Source organism: Gobius niger (genome assembly GCF_951799975.1).
Source record: "Gobius niger genome assembly, chromosome: 5".
NCBI lineage: Eukaryota > Metazoa > Chordata > Actinopteri > Gobiiformes > Gobiidae > Gobius > Gobius niger.
Window position 1 is genome coordinate 20,939,953 of NC_136856.1, and position 14,182 is coordinate 20,954,134.

General features: G+C 41.9%; 1 protein-coding gene across 5 annotated transcripts in view; it reads right to left on the reverse strand.

Annotated features, from left to right (window-relative positions):
- drp2 (dystrophin related protein 2) overlaps positions 1-14,182 on the reverse strand; it is a 173,469-nt gene that overhangs the window by 35,018 nt on the left and 124,269 nt on the right. For all 5 annotated transcript variants that reach the window (XM_079556701.1, XM_079556700.1, XM_079556699.1 and 2 more), the window contains exons 8-12: positions 9,140-9,218; positions 7,089-7,149; positions 5,711-5,772; positions 4,829-4,903; positions 1,239-1,440 (exon numbers count right to left, since the gene is read on the reverse strand). In XM_079556701.1, the coding sequence (XP_079412827.1) occupies positions 1,239-1,440; positions 4,829-4,903; positions 5,711-5,772; positions 7,089-7,149; positions 9,140-9,218 (479 nt within the window). The remainder of the gene's footprint in view (positions 1-1,238; positions 1,441-4,828; positions 4,904-5,710; positions 5,773-7,088; positions 7,150-9,139; positions 9,219-14,182) is intronic.

The following is a 14,182-nucleotide window of genomic DNA, read 5'->3' on the forward strand; positions in this document are numbered from 1 at the left end:
TAATTATTGTAAAGGTCAAACTGCACAATTCATTGTCTAGGCAACCGCTGAAACAAAAAGGACTATTAAGAAAACAAATATATCGACACATGTTGAAGGCAATTGCCAAAGCCATGGCCCAGTACAATACAATAAAGGAATTAATACAGTAAAACTCCCCATTATATCAAGACATTTCATAAGTTTCATAAGTTTATTGATGGAATGCCCCTTGAGATGAAACAAGGTGATGCTGGACAAGGGTTTTGGGAACGTTATAGTTGGATTTCTCTAGATATTCAAGCAGAAATATTGATTTGTTGATGCTCCATTACAATTAGGTGTAATGACGTGCTCTGTGATGGTTTTTATCCAAAAGGTTTGTGTGGCTTGACAGACCAAGCTTCTCATCTGAACATTCTGTTAACTCCATTTACATTTACTCTCTAGGTCTGAAGAAAGTGACTCAAACCAGACTTAAGTTATGTTCATTAGGTTTTCCGATAATGTGCCGACCTGCTCTACCAACTGCATCACTGTCGCCCACATATATATATCAAATTCTAAGATAATCTCCTTGGCAATAATGCACTTATGTCCAGATGACACGTTTCAAACTCAGCAAACCACACGTTAAAACATTGTGTGTGAATGACAAATGATCCTTGTCTACGAGCAGCTGAAGCGCTGAGACAGGCAGGAGTGGGAGGGATGTGTCAGGAGCGGAGCAGTGAAGAGAGAGAAACACTGAGCTTACTGCAGTCGGGGCAGTGCTGTGAAGTATAATGCTCACAGATGATGGCCTTACACCTAACAGTCTCATTTAGAACAAGGGAAGGAGTCATTTGGCCGGGAACATAATCCTCCCAAAGCTTATGTTACACTTTATATGCTCTGATGTGAGGGCTATTTCACAAAAACCCATTTCATTCAAGCTACACTTTATTCCTTCTCACTATATACCTGATAAAAACAAGCTTTTATACTTGCATGTGAGCAACATGATGACATATTGTAATAAACAAATGTATAAACAAGGTATAAGCGTTCACACATCCTTAGATCTGCATGAGTCCTGAATTTAAGAGGAAACATATTAGCTGAGACTAAGCTACTTCTTTGGTTTGGCCATATTTCTGATGCTTTGTTTATAGCTGTGGGAGTAATAATGGCAGCCTTTGTGATTTTCTAATTGCAATCATTAAAATTTGATTGTTATTAATTGCATTATTCATGGAGCAGTAGCCCGGCGACCCCACCTGTCGTAGACGTTGAGCAGCCAGTTGAGGCACATGTCCACACACAGAGGGATGTTGACCATGATGGAGCGCTCCTCCTCCAGCCTCTCGTACAGCGCCGTGAGCCCGTGGATCACCTCCACCACGTCCATGATGTGCTCCGGCTGCTGCAGATCCTGCTCCCGAAACACCTCTGCCAGACTGCTCAGGCCAACCAGGTCCACTGCAGCAGAGCAAGCAGAGGCAAAGTTAGGCGACGGCAAATACAGTTACGACAATAGGTTGGGTTCACGTGATAAACCATTATAGTTTGATATTGAGGTGGAGCATTTGTGTATCCAATACTTAACAAGAAACAATAATGATTTAAAACAGTAAATCACTCATAGAGTTGTTTATGCCCCTGCTTTCCGTCTGAAATTATAATATCAAATTCCAGAATGTCATGAATGCCGCCTGTTATCTGAGAAACGAGAGATAAAATAATTAGGCAGCAATCGAAATGTTAGCAAGGCTGAACTGTTAAAATGTGCTTGCTCTCATAAAATTCTCACAAAACATTTCAAGGTAATGTTTCTTTCAGTCCTCATCCTCTCCACTGCAGCAGTCATGTCCCTGGAGCCAGGAATATTAAATATGATGATTCAAATAATGGAAATAATAACAATTTCTTTTATCAGAGTTAAGGTAAATGTCCTGTAATTTTACAACATATCGCCAATATCGAAGTGAAAAAATTAGTATACTCATATATTATAAACAAGGAAGTTTTCCTTTTATTACATTCATTATGTCTTCTTGTTTCAACAGCGCTTATTAAAGCAAGGCATAACAAAATTGTTAGATGTTGTTTCCAGGCCTTTCCCATGTGCATGCCAGAGTAAAGGCCCTTGTTTATGTTGATGAATCTTATTATTGCCTCCCGGATCCAGGGCTTGTATGTACGGTGTGGCCACGCCTGAGAACAACAGCTGATAAGACACGCATCGGAAGACGCCTCTGAGGAAGACAAAAGTCATTTTCCAGACCGTCGAAACATGTAAGGTAATCCAACAATTTAGTTATACTTAGTGTCTTAGTGCTAGAAGAGCCTTATAAGCATTGGTGTGTTTTATTCGCAGCCAACCTTTTGACCATATCGTTGAAATAAAAACACACAATTCCTCACTTCCGAAATATGTGCAAACACATGAAGTATTTCCCAGCATATTCAAACCCTTTAAACACCACAGCAGCGACAGCAGATGCAGTAATTCTTACTGTGACAGACACATCTCTATTTTAGTCATATTGGCGTCTAAAAGCCCTCCCAGTTCTATTGTATTGCTTTGAAGGGCTGGTCGCAGGCGCAGCGCATCCTCAGCGCGTGTATTTCTCAGCTGCTGTGGACGTTAGCACTAGCCGCGTTAGCATTAATGAGTGCGTTGCGACGAGCCTATTTATTAATAATGGATTATGATTGCACTACAGAGATGTCATGGATAAATGATGATGCTCTTAGACTATGATTCGCCGGTCCCGCAAACATTTCTACAGTTCTGGCTCATTTACACTGATGTTTGACCAACTTGTGGTCTTTCTCCCGTGTTTGCGCATGCGCAGCTCTCCTCAACAGTGCCCAACACGTATTTCATAAGTGAGGAATTATCAATTTAGCATGGCATAATAAAGCCAGTGGAGCTGCTGATTGTGTAGTGATACGCCTCAGAAGGCTAACCAATAATATTAAACTCATTTTCATCCATCTATTGCCTCCTGAGTGTTGTTGTTGTAATTTATAGGTTCCGTATATAATCACAGTTTCATTCCAGATGCCCTTCCTCTTCTAATGTTCATCAAAGCTTGTGAGTCAATATAGTCGGTACAATTTATGAAGCCTGTGGGTTTACAGACTTTATAAACTTAATTGTGCAGTTATCTTAATATGCCTGCTTTATTGCTCGGAGATTAATTTCCCAGTACATAGAAAGTGCCTTTAAATGTCTTATTTAAAGCTAGTTAACCAAGAGTGCAGTCGTATGACTGCACACCTGGCTTCATAGATGCTTTTCCACTTAGTAAGACAAACACCCAGCGACACGGAGCACAATCTTTCACCTCACCCCGACCAAAGGGAGCACGGCTGGCTGCGCTGGTTATTCACTCTTTTCCCCACTTAAGGCCGAACCGCATGATTCAAGAGCAGTGACACAAATCGGATTTCAGCTCCTCTAAACTAATTTGACGGCCCATCCCTGGTAGTGCGTCTAAAAGCCCAGGTATAATTGGATCGCGCGATAATAAGGGAGCGGCGATAACGCTATAGCATTCTCCGGCATCGGAAAGGAAGCATATAATGTATTTTTGACTGGCTTTTACACAGCGCTGCTCAATCATTCATAAAGCAGAGAGTAGGGCATTTATCGCAGCAATTAAATACTCTGGTGCTATCAGCTACAGCGGGCCGCATGAGGGAAAGATAAGAGCATACACAAGAGGAGCGTACGTAGACAGGAAGCCAGTAATGTTTTTACAGCCAGCCGCAATGGGATTTTGAATGCACCATATTGGTAGTTTTACGGTATAAATGGAAGAGCAGACAGCCGATCTTGTTATTTAACTCATCTGTCAGTGCAGTTGTAGCTGTGCAAACGGGGATCGTTAGAGAGGAGTTCTGATTATGAATTCATGGGTTGCGTACGGTGCAGGGGAAAAGGTTGAAGAACAAAGGGAAGGAGATGCAATAGGATGTAATGCACAGAACACGCAAGGGCCAACTCGAGTGTATGGAAACATTGTAGAAAATGAAAAAGGTCATAGCACATTGGGGGCTGTATTCATGAGACCATTTAATGAACCATGAGCCAGTTGTTCTTTCTTTGAACTTTAATTTAGCAACAATACTACATTTCCTCCAGTTTGGCTTTACCCCAAACCTAAAAGTAAAAAAAAACAAAAAACGTCAAAATAGCGATGAAAACGAGGATGAAAATGACAAAATCAAGGTGAAAACATGACAAAAAAGCAAGGAAAAAGTAACAAAAACGGCTCAAAAATGTGACAAAAACGCGGCAACAATGTGACAACAAAGTTACGATCACTTTTGTAGGTCTTGTAGGTCAAATGAGGCATTACACTGTTGCTCTACAGTTGAGAAGCTTTTAGATTTGGGTCATACCGAACTGGAAAAAATGCTCTCAGTTCAGGTGGGGGGTAAGAGGTTGCCTGCCGATGTAATAGTAGAGTACAACGTAATAGCACAGTAATAGGATGGAATAACAGGGAATGGTGCAGCCGTTTCCTCAATATCACCATAAAAATGTTACACATGTTTTCTGGTGATGCGCAGCCTGCATGCTTATGATTAATCATATACCTTATAGTAGAATGAATATGTCCAGCTTCCCTGCTTTATTATTATGTTACCATACGTACTATCCACTTGTGAGGATATTACGTAGTGCCTTTGATTACTAAGTTATCAATAACTGATATTCTTTTGAAGGCTATATAAAGACTGCACTGGTCAGCTCAGGTTCCCAAAGAGGCCATGTGATAATGGATCCATTCGGATAACATTATAGGCATTACACTGGGGGGGAAGTGGAGCAGTATTGAAATCCAGTACGCACGTCTCAGCACTTTCTGCACTCGCCGCAGCTTCATGGCTGTCCTGTATGCCGAGAACTTGATGTTGTTCAGATCCGCTAATGGAAGGAGAGAGAGATGAAAGAGATTAGAGCAAATGAACTGATGAGGGAAAACAGAGCAATCCCTTACAACGGCTCACTGTGCCATTGAGGAATACACTTTATTGTTTATCACGCGATCGAGGACGCGAAAAACACACCATTGTCGAATTAAGCGCTTGTGGACAAAAAGAATAAATAAATGAATTAAAGTTACATATGCAACAGGCTGTACCATCATGAAAGTACCCCCAGCTCTGGTCTTTGGTTAAATGAACATTGTTCCCTGATTTTCACCCTCTTCTTGCCATAGTAAGACTGAAGTATGATACACCAGTGATAACAGCATACAGTAGTGAAAAAAACAACTTTAATTCTAAATCATGATTGAATGAACTGCCGGCCCTTTGATCTATGCATCACTGATGCTATCAAGGAATACAGTACGCTGTTTATCATGTTGTTCAAGGCAGTAATTATAGACTGTCACACCAGTGCCATCTGTACAGTAACACGCTGTTCCACACACTTGTCGACTGGTAGAATCACCTCCAGCTCCCCGAGCGAGTTTGATGTCAGATCTGATTACCCCACAACGGATCATATCCATTAATCACAATTCATTAAAGGCTAAAGGAAAAGCAATCAAGAGCGCCGTCGAATGGGGCCCTATAGGTTAATGACGCCGCTGCTGTAGTCCCCGAGGTGCCCCGAATCCAGGGACAGTAACAGTGCGGTATGAAGGGATTTTTCAAAGCGACTGGAGCGACAGCAGGGTCTCAAACGAGTTCGATTCGGGGGCTTTTTAATTGTCTCCTCACTTACCCAGGGCTTGGTACAGTTCTGTCATCTTTGGATGGTCCCAGCAGGTGGTTTGAGCTTGGTGGCTGGTTGACAGAAAAACAAAAGAAAAAGCCGAAATGAGAACACGCATCACGCGGCATCGAGGTGAAAACGGTCAAATGAAATGACCAGGTGAGGAAGACGGGATGGAGAAACAGACATCTGGGACATGCTGGCGAGACAGGACTGCAAGCCACGTGCACAAGAGATGTGAACCCTTTAATTTGCTGTATGTCAAAATGTACAAAGGCTTCTCAAACTCTCTGTTGCGGCAGTCCATGGAGTATCCTGCCTGTCAAAGATTTCAAAGCCAAAGCTAAACATGAAACACCGGTGCACAAAAAGCTTCCTCGAGTTGTTTGCTCAATTACTGCATTAAGTGTTTTGGAAAGCATTACTGAAATAAATGCGCTATATGGGCGATAAAGAAGGATACAAAGACAAACAGGTACAATTTAAACCGAATGAGCTGTCAGGTTATCATTACACCCCTCATCGTGAGCGCTCTTGTAATGTAATCTAATGAGACCGAACCATTCAAACATGATTAATAAGACTCATTTACACGTGATTCAGGGAGATGGACGAGCGTGACCTCAAGAGGAGCAGAGTAAAAATAATTACAGGTTAATACTGTTCTAAAAGCGAGGACTTCATTCATCGGTCACACTTTATTATAACACGGTACTAACATGGTAATAGAATGGAAATAATGCAAATGGAGGCTAATACTGTATTAATATAATTACAAAGACACAATAGCCATGTTTCCAGGGAGTTTACTGTCTCGATACTGGGTTAGGTTTAGCCATATTGCCACCATGAAATAAATTACTTGTGTGTCCTGTTTCCATGTAATGACCTTACTAACCCTGTTATTATTATTGTAGGCATCGTTTTGACCATGTACTATTCATATTGCTCCATTAACAATTACATTAAGATGGCACACAGCACAAAAACAGATACTGACTGACATTTTATTCCAGGCATAGTGGAAAAACTAGTTGATATACTCTCTGAATCAGAAGTGCCACTGCATATGCTCTCCCTGTCTCCAGGAAAACACGATGACCCATTTTTTATTCAAAAATAAAACTGGCCATTAGGCAAAAGGCTGCCACAGGTTTGTCTTACCATATGTTTTTATATATTCACTCAAGCAGGTGTGATGTGTGCACCTCTGACAGTCGACAAATGGGAAGGAAGTGTTTTTTTAAATGATTGGTAGATGCTAATTATCTTTATTGGTAGTGTTTATTAGGATCTTGCCCTAGGTCAAATCCTCCCTCTTTTGTGCAACTGTATGACTTTCTGACACAAGTTAACTATAAGGACACATGTTCTTCCACACACTCACTTGATGTAGTAGGGCACTTTGTTGGGGGAGATGGCTCGCTCCCATGGTATCTGCACTGAACCTGCACAAACACACAAACAACACAGGCTGAATCAGTTTCACAATGGGCATGTTGGGCAGAGAAAGCCTTTGTGCATCCAGTCCCAGGCAGAGTGTCCAGACAGAGCCTCTTAACAGAGCCACAACAGGAGCAGAAACGGCCAGGGGACAGCTCTATTGTGAGGCCCTTCGCAGTCGTAGGCTGTTTGGCAAGGGCTGACACAATGCAGGAGACTGCACTGGGATACAGGCAAACTGCATCGGAAAGGCTCGAGCACATGTGAAATAATGAGATAAGTTATGCCTAAAGTTTGGTGACAAGTAGCACCTTGGGAGTAAACTGCAGGCAAATTAGGTCAAGACTATCTTTCTTTTTCTTTCTGCATTGTCGGCTACATTCTTTATTCATCTATTCAGTGATTGTCAGAATAAATGTATTGACTGACATTTCTGGAAAAAAATAGGATTATATGCAACTTCAACTTTCAGAACTAAATAACTCATGCCCTTAGAAGAGGCCATAAGCGCCACCGGTGTCGTTGTATGTTGTGTTTTTTCAACTCCATGAGAGTAAATACTACGCTGACAGAAAAGACAAGGGGAGGGAGAGATATTGTACATTGTGTTACAACCCAATTACACAATGCAGATAGTTTTTTTCACTCAAACTTGGCTGTAAATACTGCTGTGACGCTAGCCCGCAATTAGCTTTGCCCGTTAGCCTGTTAGCTTCTTCTTCATCCTATTAGTGTGTATTGCGCCTCCAACCCCGAGCAGGGAAAGTTGCAAGGCTGGTTTTCTGACCAGAGACACCAGGGGGAGATGAAAGACCCCCCAGTCATCCCATTAACACCTGTATTACCCACAAACGGACTACAAAAAGGATTAATTAGGGTAAACAAGTTACTTAGTTCTTCTTTAAGTTCACAATGTATACTGCATTATAAAACGTAAGTCTAATTCTGTAGAAAGCAGCCCACTGTTCAAAAATAATGCAAGGGCCACAAGCAGTGTTTTCTACAACAGTAAAATGTTTTAGCAGTGGGTGCACACTGCCACAGACGTCCCAGGGATCACTTCAGTGAACTAAGCGAGTCAATATTAGATACTCTCCAATAACCGAGGCTGCAAAGAGTGACGGAGGTGGTATTGACGCTGCCCAGGCTGAAACAAATTGGACAGCGCACAGAAGGGGTCTGTGATAGTAAAAGCTGACTGTGTGTTTATGAATTAGTGTTGAGCTCAATAAAACAAGCACACGGAGACAAAAACAAACACAAAGCCAGACGCTGCTTCAGGGAGCACTAGTCTGAGCTGGCTCTACACTTTGACTGTCTAAGCTCCGCTGTGGCCCTGTGGAGCCAGCATGACAACAGTAAAATGCAATGGGGCGCTGAGGACACAAACACTGCCTAATCAGTAGAAAGCGGGCAGGCTAAATCACATTTGTGAGCCCCAGCTCCCTCCTGTGTAGCCTTTGGATAGCAGCAGGTAGAAGAAAGAGAAAAACAAGGCTCAAACATGTTCAGACAAGAGCTGTTGTGGGGAGCACCACAAAGATTGTTTTAAGGTTTTTCCGCAATTCTCAAACATATTTCACATGCTCACATTGCAATAGTTTTTAATCACAAAAACGTGATACAACATGATATGAAAAGGAATCCTACTTCAGTTCAAATTTCCAGATGTTTCCTTGTCAAATCTTTTCTGTTGCCCTTGTCTCAAACAGCATAGCTGTCATTAAAATTCATGAAGATTTATTAATTATTATCAAATTGCTAACAATTTCCACATCTGGCATGTTGTTTATATTCAGTGCCCCAACTTTTTCAAACTTCAGTGACGTAAAAAGATGAAAGCTCCATCCGGAATCCATATAGTCTCTCATATGCCGACTTCTATAGGCCTTTTTAATGCACACCCCGCGCGGGCGCCTTGGCACAGCATGGAACAGAATGGAGCAGCACGAGGGCACTAACTTCAAAACGGGAGTCGAAGAAGAACGCTCTTACTGGAGAGGAAGTGCTGCGATCCCGGACCAAAGTCTCGGTGTGCATCCTGGAGCTGCTTCAGACGCTCCTCGATGGATCCCTAAAAAGACACACGCAGCGTTAAGTCAAAAAGTGCAGCGCCGCCAGTGCCGCTCCGCCACCAATCCCCACAATGGAATCCGGACCACCTGCTTCCTCTCTATCATTTAACCGTGGAATATAAATGATGTCTTTTCCCTCTGCAGCCCGCTTTGCAGGACTCTGAAAGCCTTTGAAGAGAAGCAATGAGGAAATGGAGACAAAGATTATAGAAAGTCAAGCATTTAGTTCAAATGAGGACGTGGAGAACTTAAGGTTGTAGCTTGCATCATAAAATACTGTTTCCATCAGAAAAAGTGACATCATACGATTCTGAAAAGGTGATATCACTCTAACTAAACATAAAATACCATAATTGAGATATTTTAATAGTAAAATTGTTGCTAAAATGCTATATTTCTCAAACATATATGAATGTATTTTTTGTGATACAAAGCGATGCAAATTTAAACATCTGTTCATAATTCATCTTTCTTCATATGCAGTAGATCCGTAAACTGACAGTAGCAGCTTTTGATGAATAGCCAGGTGGCTCTACAAAACATTAAACTAAACAATATCTAAACATAGCTTCAAAGAACTGGGAGGTAAATCTGCTCAAAGAGAGGTTGGGATTGACATTTTAGGATAAAATAGAGGCAATAGAACCTCACAATGCGCATCAAAGACTAATTACCGAACGCATTGGCCAATTCCCCAAATAAAAGTGTAATTTAATTGATTTGTGCTAATTTAGAGCGTTGTAAATGTGCCAACAAGGGCTGTTGCACAATCTATTTGTTGTACCAGCATCAGGGCTGCCAGAAGGAAGACGAATGACTGAATTATCCTCGGATGACAAATATTACCAAACCAGATTTAGAAATATGTTCTCATAATAGTGAGAGTAGCCTGAAACCAACAGAGCTGACGAAGTCCTTTACATTTATCATTTTAATTATGATGCCGAAAAGGATTCTGGACTGTGCTTTGATTTAACATAAAAGACACAAAACTGGGTTATTACAAATTCCAGTAAAAAACTTTTGTTCCCAAGATTATCAAGGCTCAAACAGAAGCATTTCAGTTGTATGTAATGAAAAAGAGGAGGGCATTAATGGTTGAAGGTCGCAACCAAAGACCGACATTACAGGACTGGGTACCTTGGCAGGAAGAGTAATTTTGTTCTTTTGTTGGCCGGTTTTAAAGATGAGTCATAGGAAAACATAAAACCCACAAGGCTCATGGGACAACTATAGGCTGAAGGACTATTACTGGCAAAAAGCGGACCGAAACAATTATAAAAAACAAATACACTGCTCACAAAAACTTAGGGCACACTCAAAAAACACAATGTAACTCCAAGTCAGTCAAAATTCTGGGATATCAGACTGTCCAGTTAGGAAGCCACGCTTATTGTGAATCAGTTTCACTTGGTGTTGTGGAAATTAAACAGACAACAGGTGGAAATGAGAGGCAATTAGCAAGATCACTCCAAAAGAGGAATGGTTTTGCAGGTGGTGACCACAGACCATTTCCATGTCTTCATCCTTTGTACCGTATTTTTGGAACACTTTTGCATTTGTCCAGTGTTCTCACCACTAGAGGTATCATGAGGAGCATCTACGACCCACAGAAGTTGTTCAGGGAGTGATGCTCATCCAAAATGGCACGTCCATTCGTGCTGTGGCAAGAAGGTTTGCTGTGTCTCCCAGTGCAGTGTCCAGAGCATGGAGGAGATACCAGGAGACAGGCCAGTACACCAGGAGACCTGGGGGGGCCGACCGAGGTCAACAACCCAGCAGCAGGACCGCTATCTGCTCATTTGTGCACGGAGAAACAGGAGAAGCACTGCCCGAGCCCTACAAAATGACCTCCAGAGGGCCACAAATGTGCATGTTGGTCCTCAAACGGTCAGAAACCGACTCCATGAGGGTGGTATGAGGGCCCGACGTCCACAAGTTGGGCCGGTGCTTACTGCCCAACACCGTGCAGCTCGATTGGCATTTGCCCGAGAACACAGCGATTGGCAGATTGGCCAATGGTGCCCTGTGCTCTTCACGGATGAGAGCAGGTTCACCCTGAGCACATGTGACAGACGTGACAGAGTCTGGAGACGCCCTGGAGAACGTTCTGCTGCTGCAACATCATCAGCATGACCGGTTTGGTGGTGGGTCAGTGATGGTCTGGGGAGGCATTTCATTGGAGGGCCGCACAGCCCTCCATGTGCGAGCCAGAGGTTCCCTGACTGGCATTGGGGACCGGGATGAGATCCTCAGACCTATTGTAAGACCATATGCTGGTGCTGTGGGCCCTGGGTTCCTTCTGATGCCTGATAATGCCAGGCCACATGTGGCACGAGTGTGTCAGCAGTTCCTGCATGATGAAGGTATTGATGTTATGGACTGGCCTGCCCGTTCCCCAGACTTAAATCCAATAGAGCACATCTGGGACATCATGTCTCGGTCCATCCATCAACGCCACGTCGCACCACAGACTGTCCAGGAGCTGACTGATGCTCTAATCCAGGTCTGGGAGGAGATCCCTCAGGAGGACATCCGTGGTCTCATCAGGAGCATGCCCAGGCGTTGTAGGGAGTGCATTCAGGCACGTGGAGGCCACACACACTACTGAGGATGATACAGACTCGTTTTGAGGAATTTCTACAGAATTTGGATCAACCAGTGAACTGATTTGTCACTATGATTTTGACTATAATTTTGGATCCAGACCTCCAGGGGCTGAGAATTTGATTTCCATTTCTCATTCTTATGTTATTTTGTTCTCAACACATTGCCCTACACTATGAATAAAGATTTTCATCCGAAAAATCGAATTGATTGACATCTAAGATGTGTTTTTTGAGTGTGCCCTAAGTTTTTGTGAGCAGTGTATATTCCGACATTAATGCGGATGCAAACTGGGCTCTGTAGAAAACTCCGGCTTCTTTAATGCCGAGATACCAGAAATGTGCTCCACACCCAAATATGCTCCAGAAGTAAATAACTCATGCCCCTAGAGGCCAGAAACGCCACTGCAAGTGTCGTAGCATGTTGCGTTTTTTTACATTAAACATCATTTACATCATTACATACATCATTTAGTTTCCTCTGAATACTGATCACTTTAAACAAGGCACTTTAAACAGGCACTTCTATTATATTTATCGATGTGGACTTTTATTGTACAATGTTTTGCCCTTAGGCTTTTAATGTGGCATTGTTTGTTTGTTCTGTTTTTTTATATTGTGTCTTTTTGCATGTTTTACATATCGCACTTTGAGCTCTTTGCAAATTTTTTTCCAATGTGGTTTTTCAAACTGCAAATGGCCAATAAATGAATCTGAATCTGAATCTGTACATAGAGAAAAGGACATAAATGTGACTTAACACTAAGAAAGCGATCAATCTTACTAATCCAGCACATGTCGAAATGTAGAAAGCCTTTTGGGAGAAAAAGGGGAAGGAGTGAAGGCCTACGGTTAGCTCCTGCCATAGCGAATGACTTAGGCAATCAAAAATACCTATACTGTGCTGTACCATCTGCACTGAATTTATATTGCACACAAAACTGATGCTCACATGAGTTGGTGAAATTTAGACAAGAGTGAGTGGGGGAAAACGTTTGTTGCTTTGTTAAGAAACCCGACAAGGACCATTGAAGTAGCTTAGCTGGCAATGCAGCAACGTTTTCCCTCAAGGCGAGGCAGACAGGTTTTGAAGAATCTAGATCAGTGGCAGCAAAAAGCCCTGTAGCTTGTCCAATGTCATGCTGTTTATCGCTGACAGTGGATGTGGACAGTGTGTTCTCCTGAGGGGCAGCGGAGGTTGAGTGGCTGTAGCTGCTTTTGTGGCGACGCTACAGAGCCAAAGCTGAAGGAGGAAATGCCTGAGACCAGAGTTACACACTGTAAAATAACGCTTCCGCTCACTTCACTGCACACCACACGTTCAGATCAGCAGCACAGAGGACGAGTGATGGTCAGTCATATTTAGACACATGGCATCTGACTTTTAAAGATTAAGTTTCACCTTATATGTAAATATTGTGTACAGTCTATGAACAGTAATATGGATGGGGATTTTTGTTTTACCATTCAAAAGATAGAGAATTATTCATCACTATACACCAATGTAGAAAGTAATTAGAACATAGAACAATATTACCACTTTATTTAGATTACTTATGCATCATTAGATCCAGTTTTTCTGCTTAAAACGGTGTCTGCTATTTTGTGTCTGGATGAAGATTATGGCAGTCCACCAGAAAGACTGCACTGTGTCAAATGTGATGCACTTAAGAGTCGACTCTCTGAACCTAAACACTATGTGAGTGAACACAGTGTAATCCTATAAAAACTACATAGGCCAACCAAACATTTTACTTTCATTTTATCATTATGTGGAGGAGGTACTTAATCTGTACCAGAGTAAAATTACCGTAATTTTAAAGGTAGCATAAAGATTTGCGATTTGGTAACATTACCTTTATTTGGGACATTATGTTTGGCTGGATACTTGCCTGAACTTTACATTGTCTTGTTTTTTGTTTCATTGCTTTAATGTTTGTACAGTCCTGTGAGGCAACTCCTCTGATATTGGGGTATACAAAAAAATGCATTGATTTATTGATTGATTGATTTAGGGATGCACCAATCCGATACTGGAATCAGATATTGGAGTCGATACTAGGAAAAATACAATATCGGGTATACCAGTTTAAGGGGAGACACTACAGGCAAAACTCAATTTTTTCAGTTTTCAGGTTTTGGGCCAATTTCAAGGCCCTTTTTCTCAAAACACATTTTTCTGTCATTGTGGCGACACTATGTCCACGTCAGTCAGACCTAAAGACTTCAAATTTTCCAGCCTTGGACTGAACAATATTTGGAAGATTTTTTCAGAGGGATTTTTTATTATTTAATCCCTAGCCCCATTTATTGAGTTTGGAATGTCAAAAAATAAGGCGAAAATTAAATTTTTACAA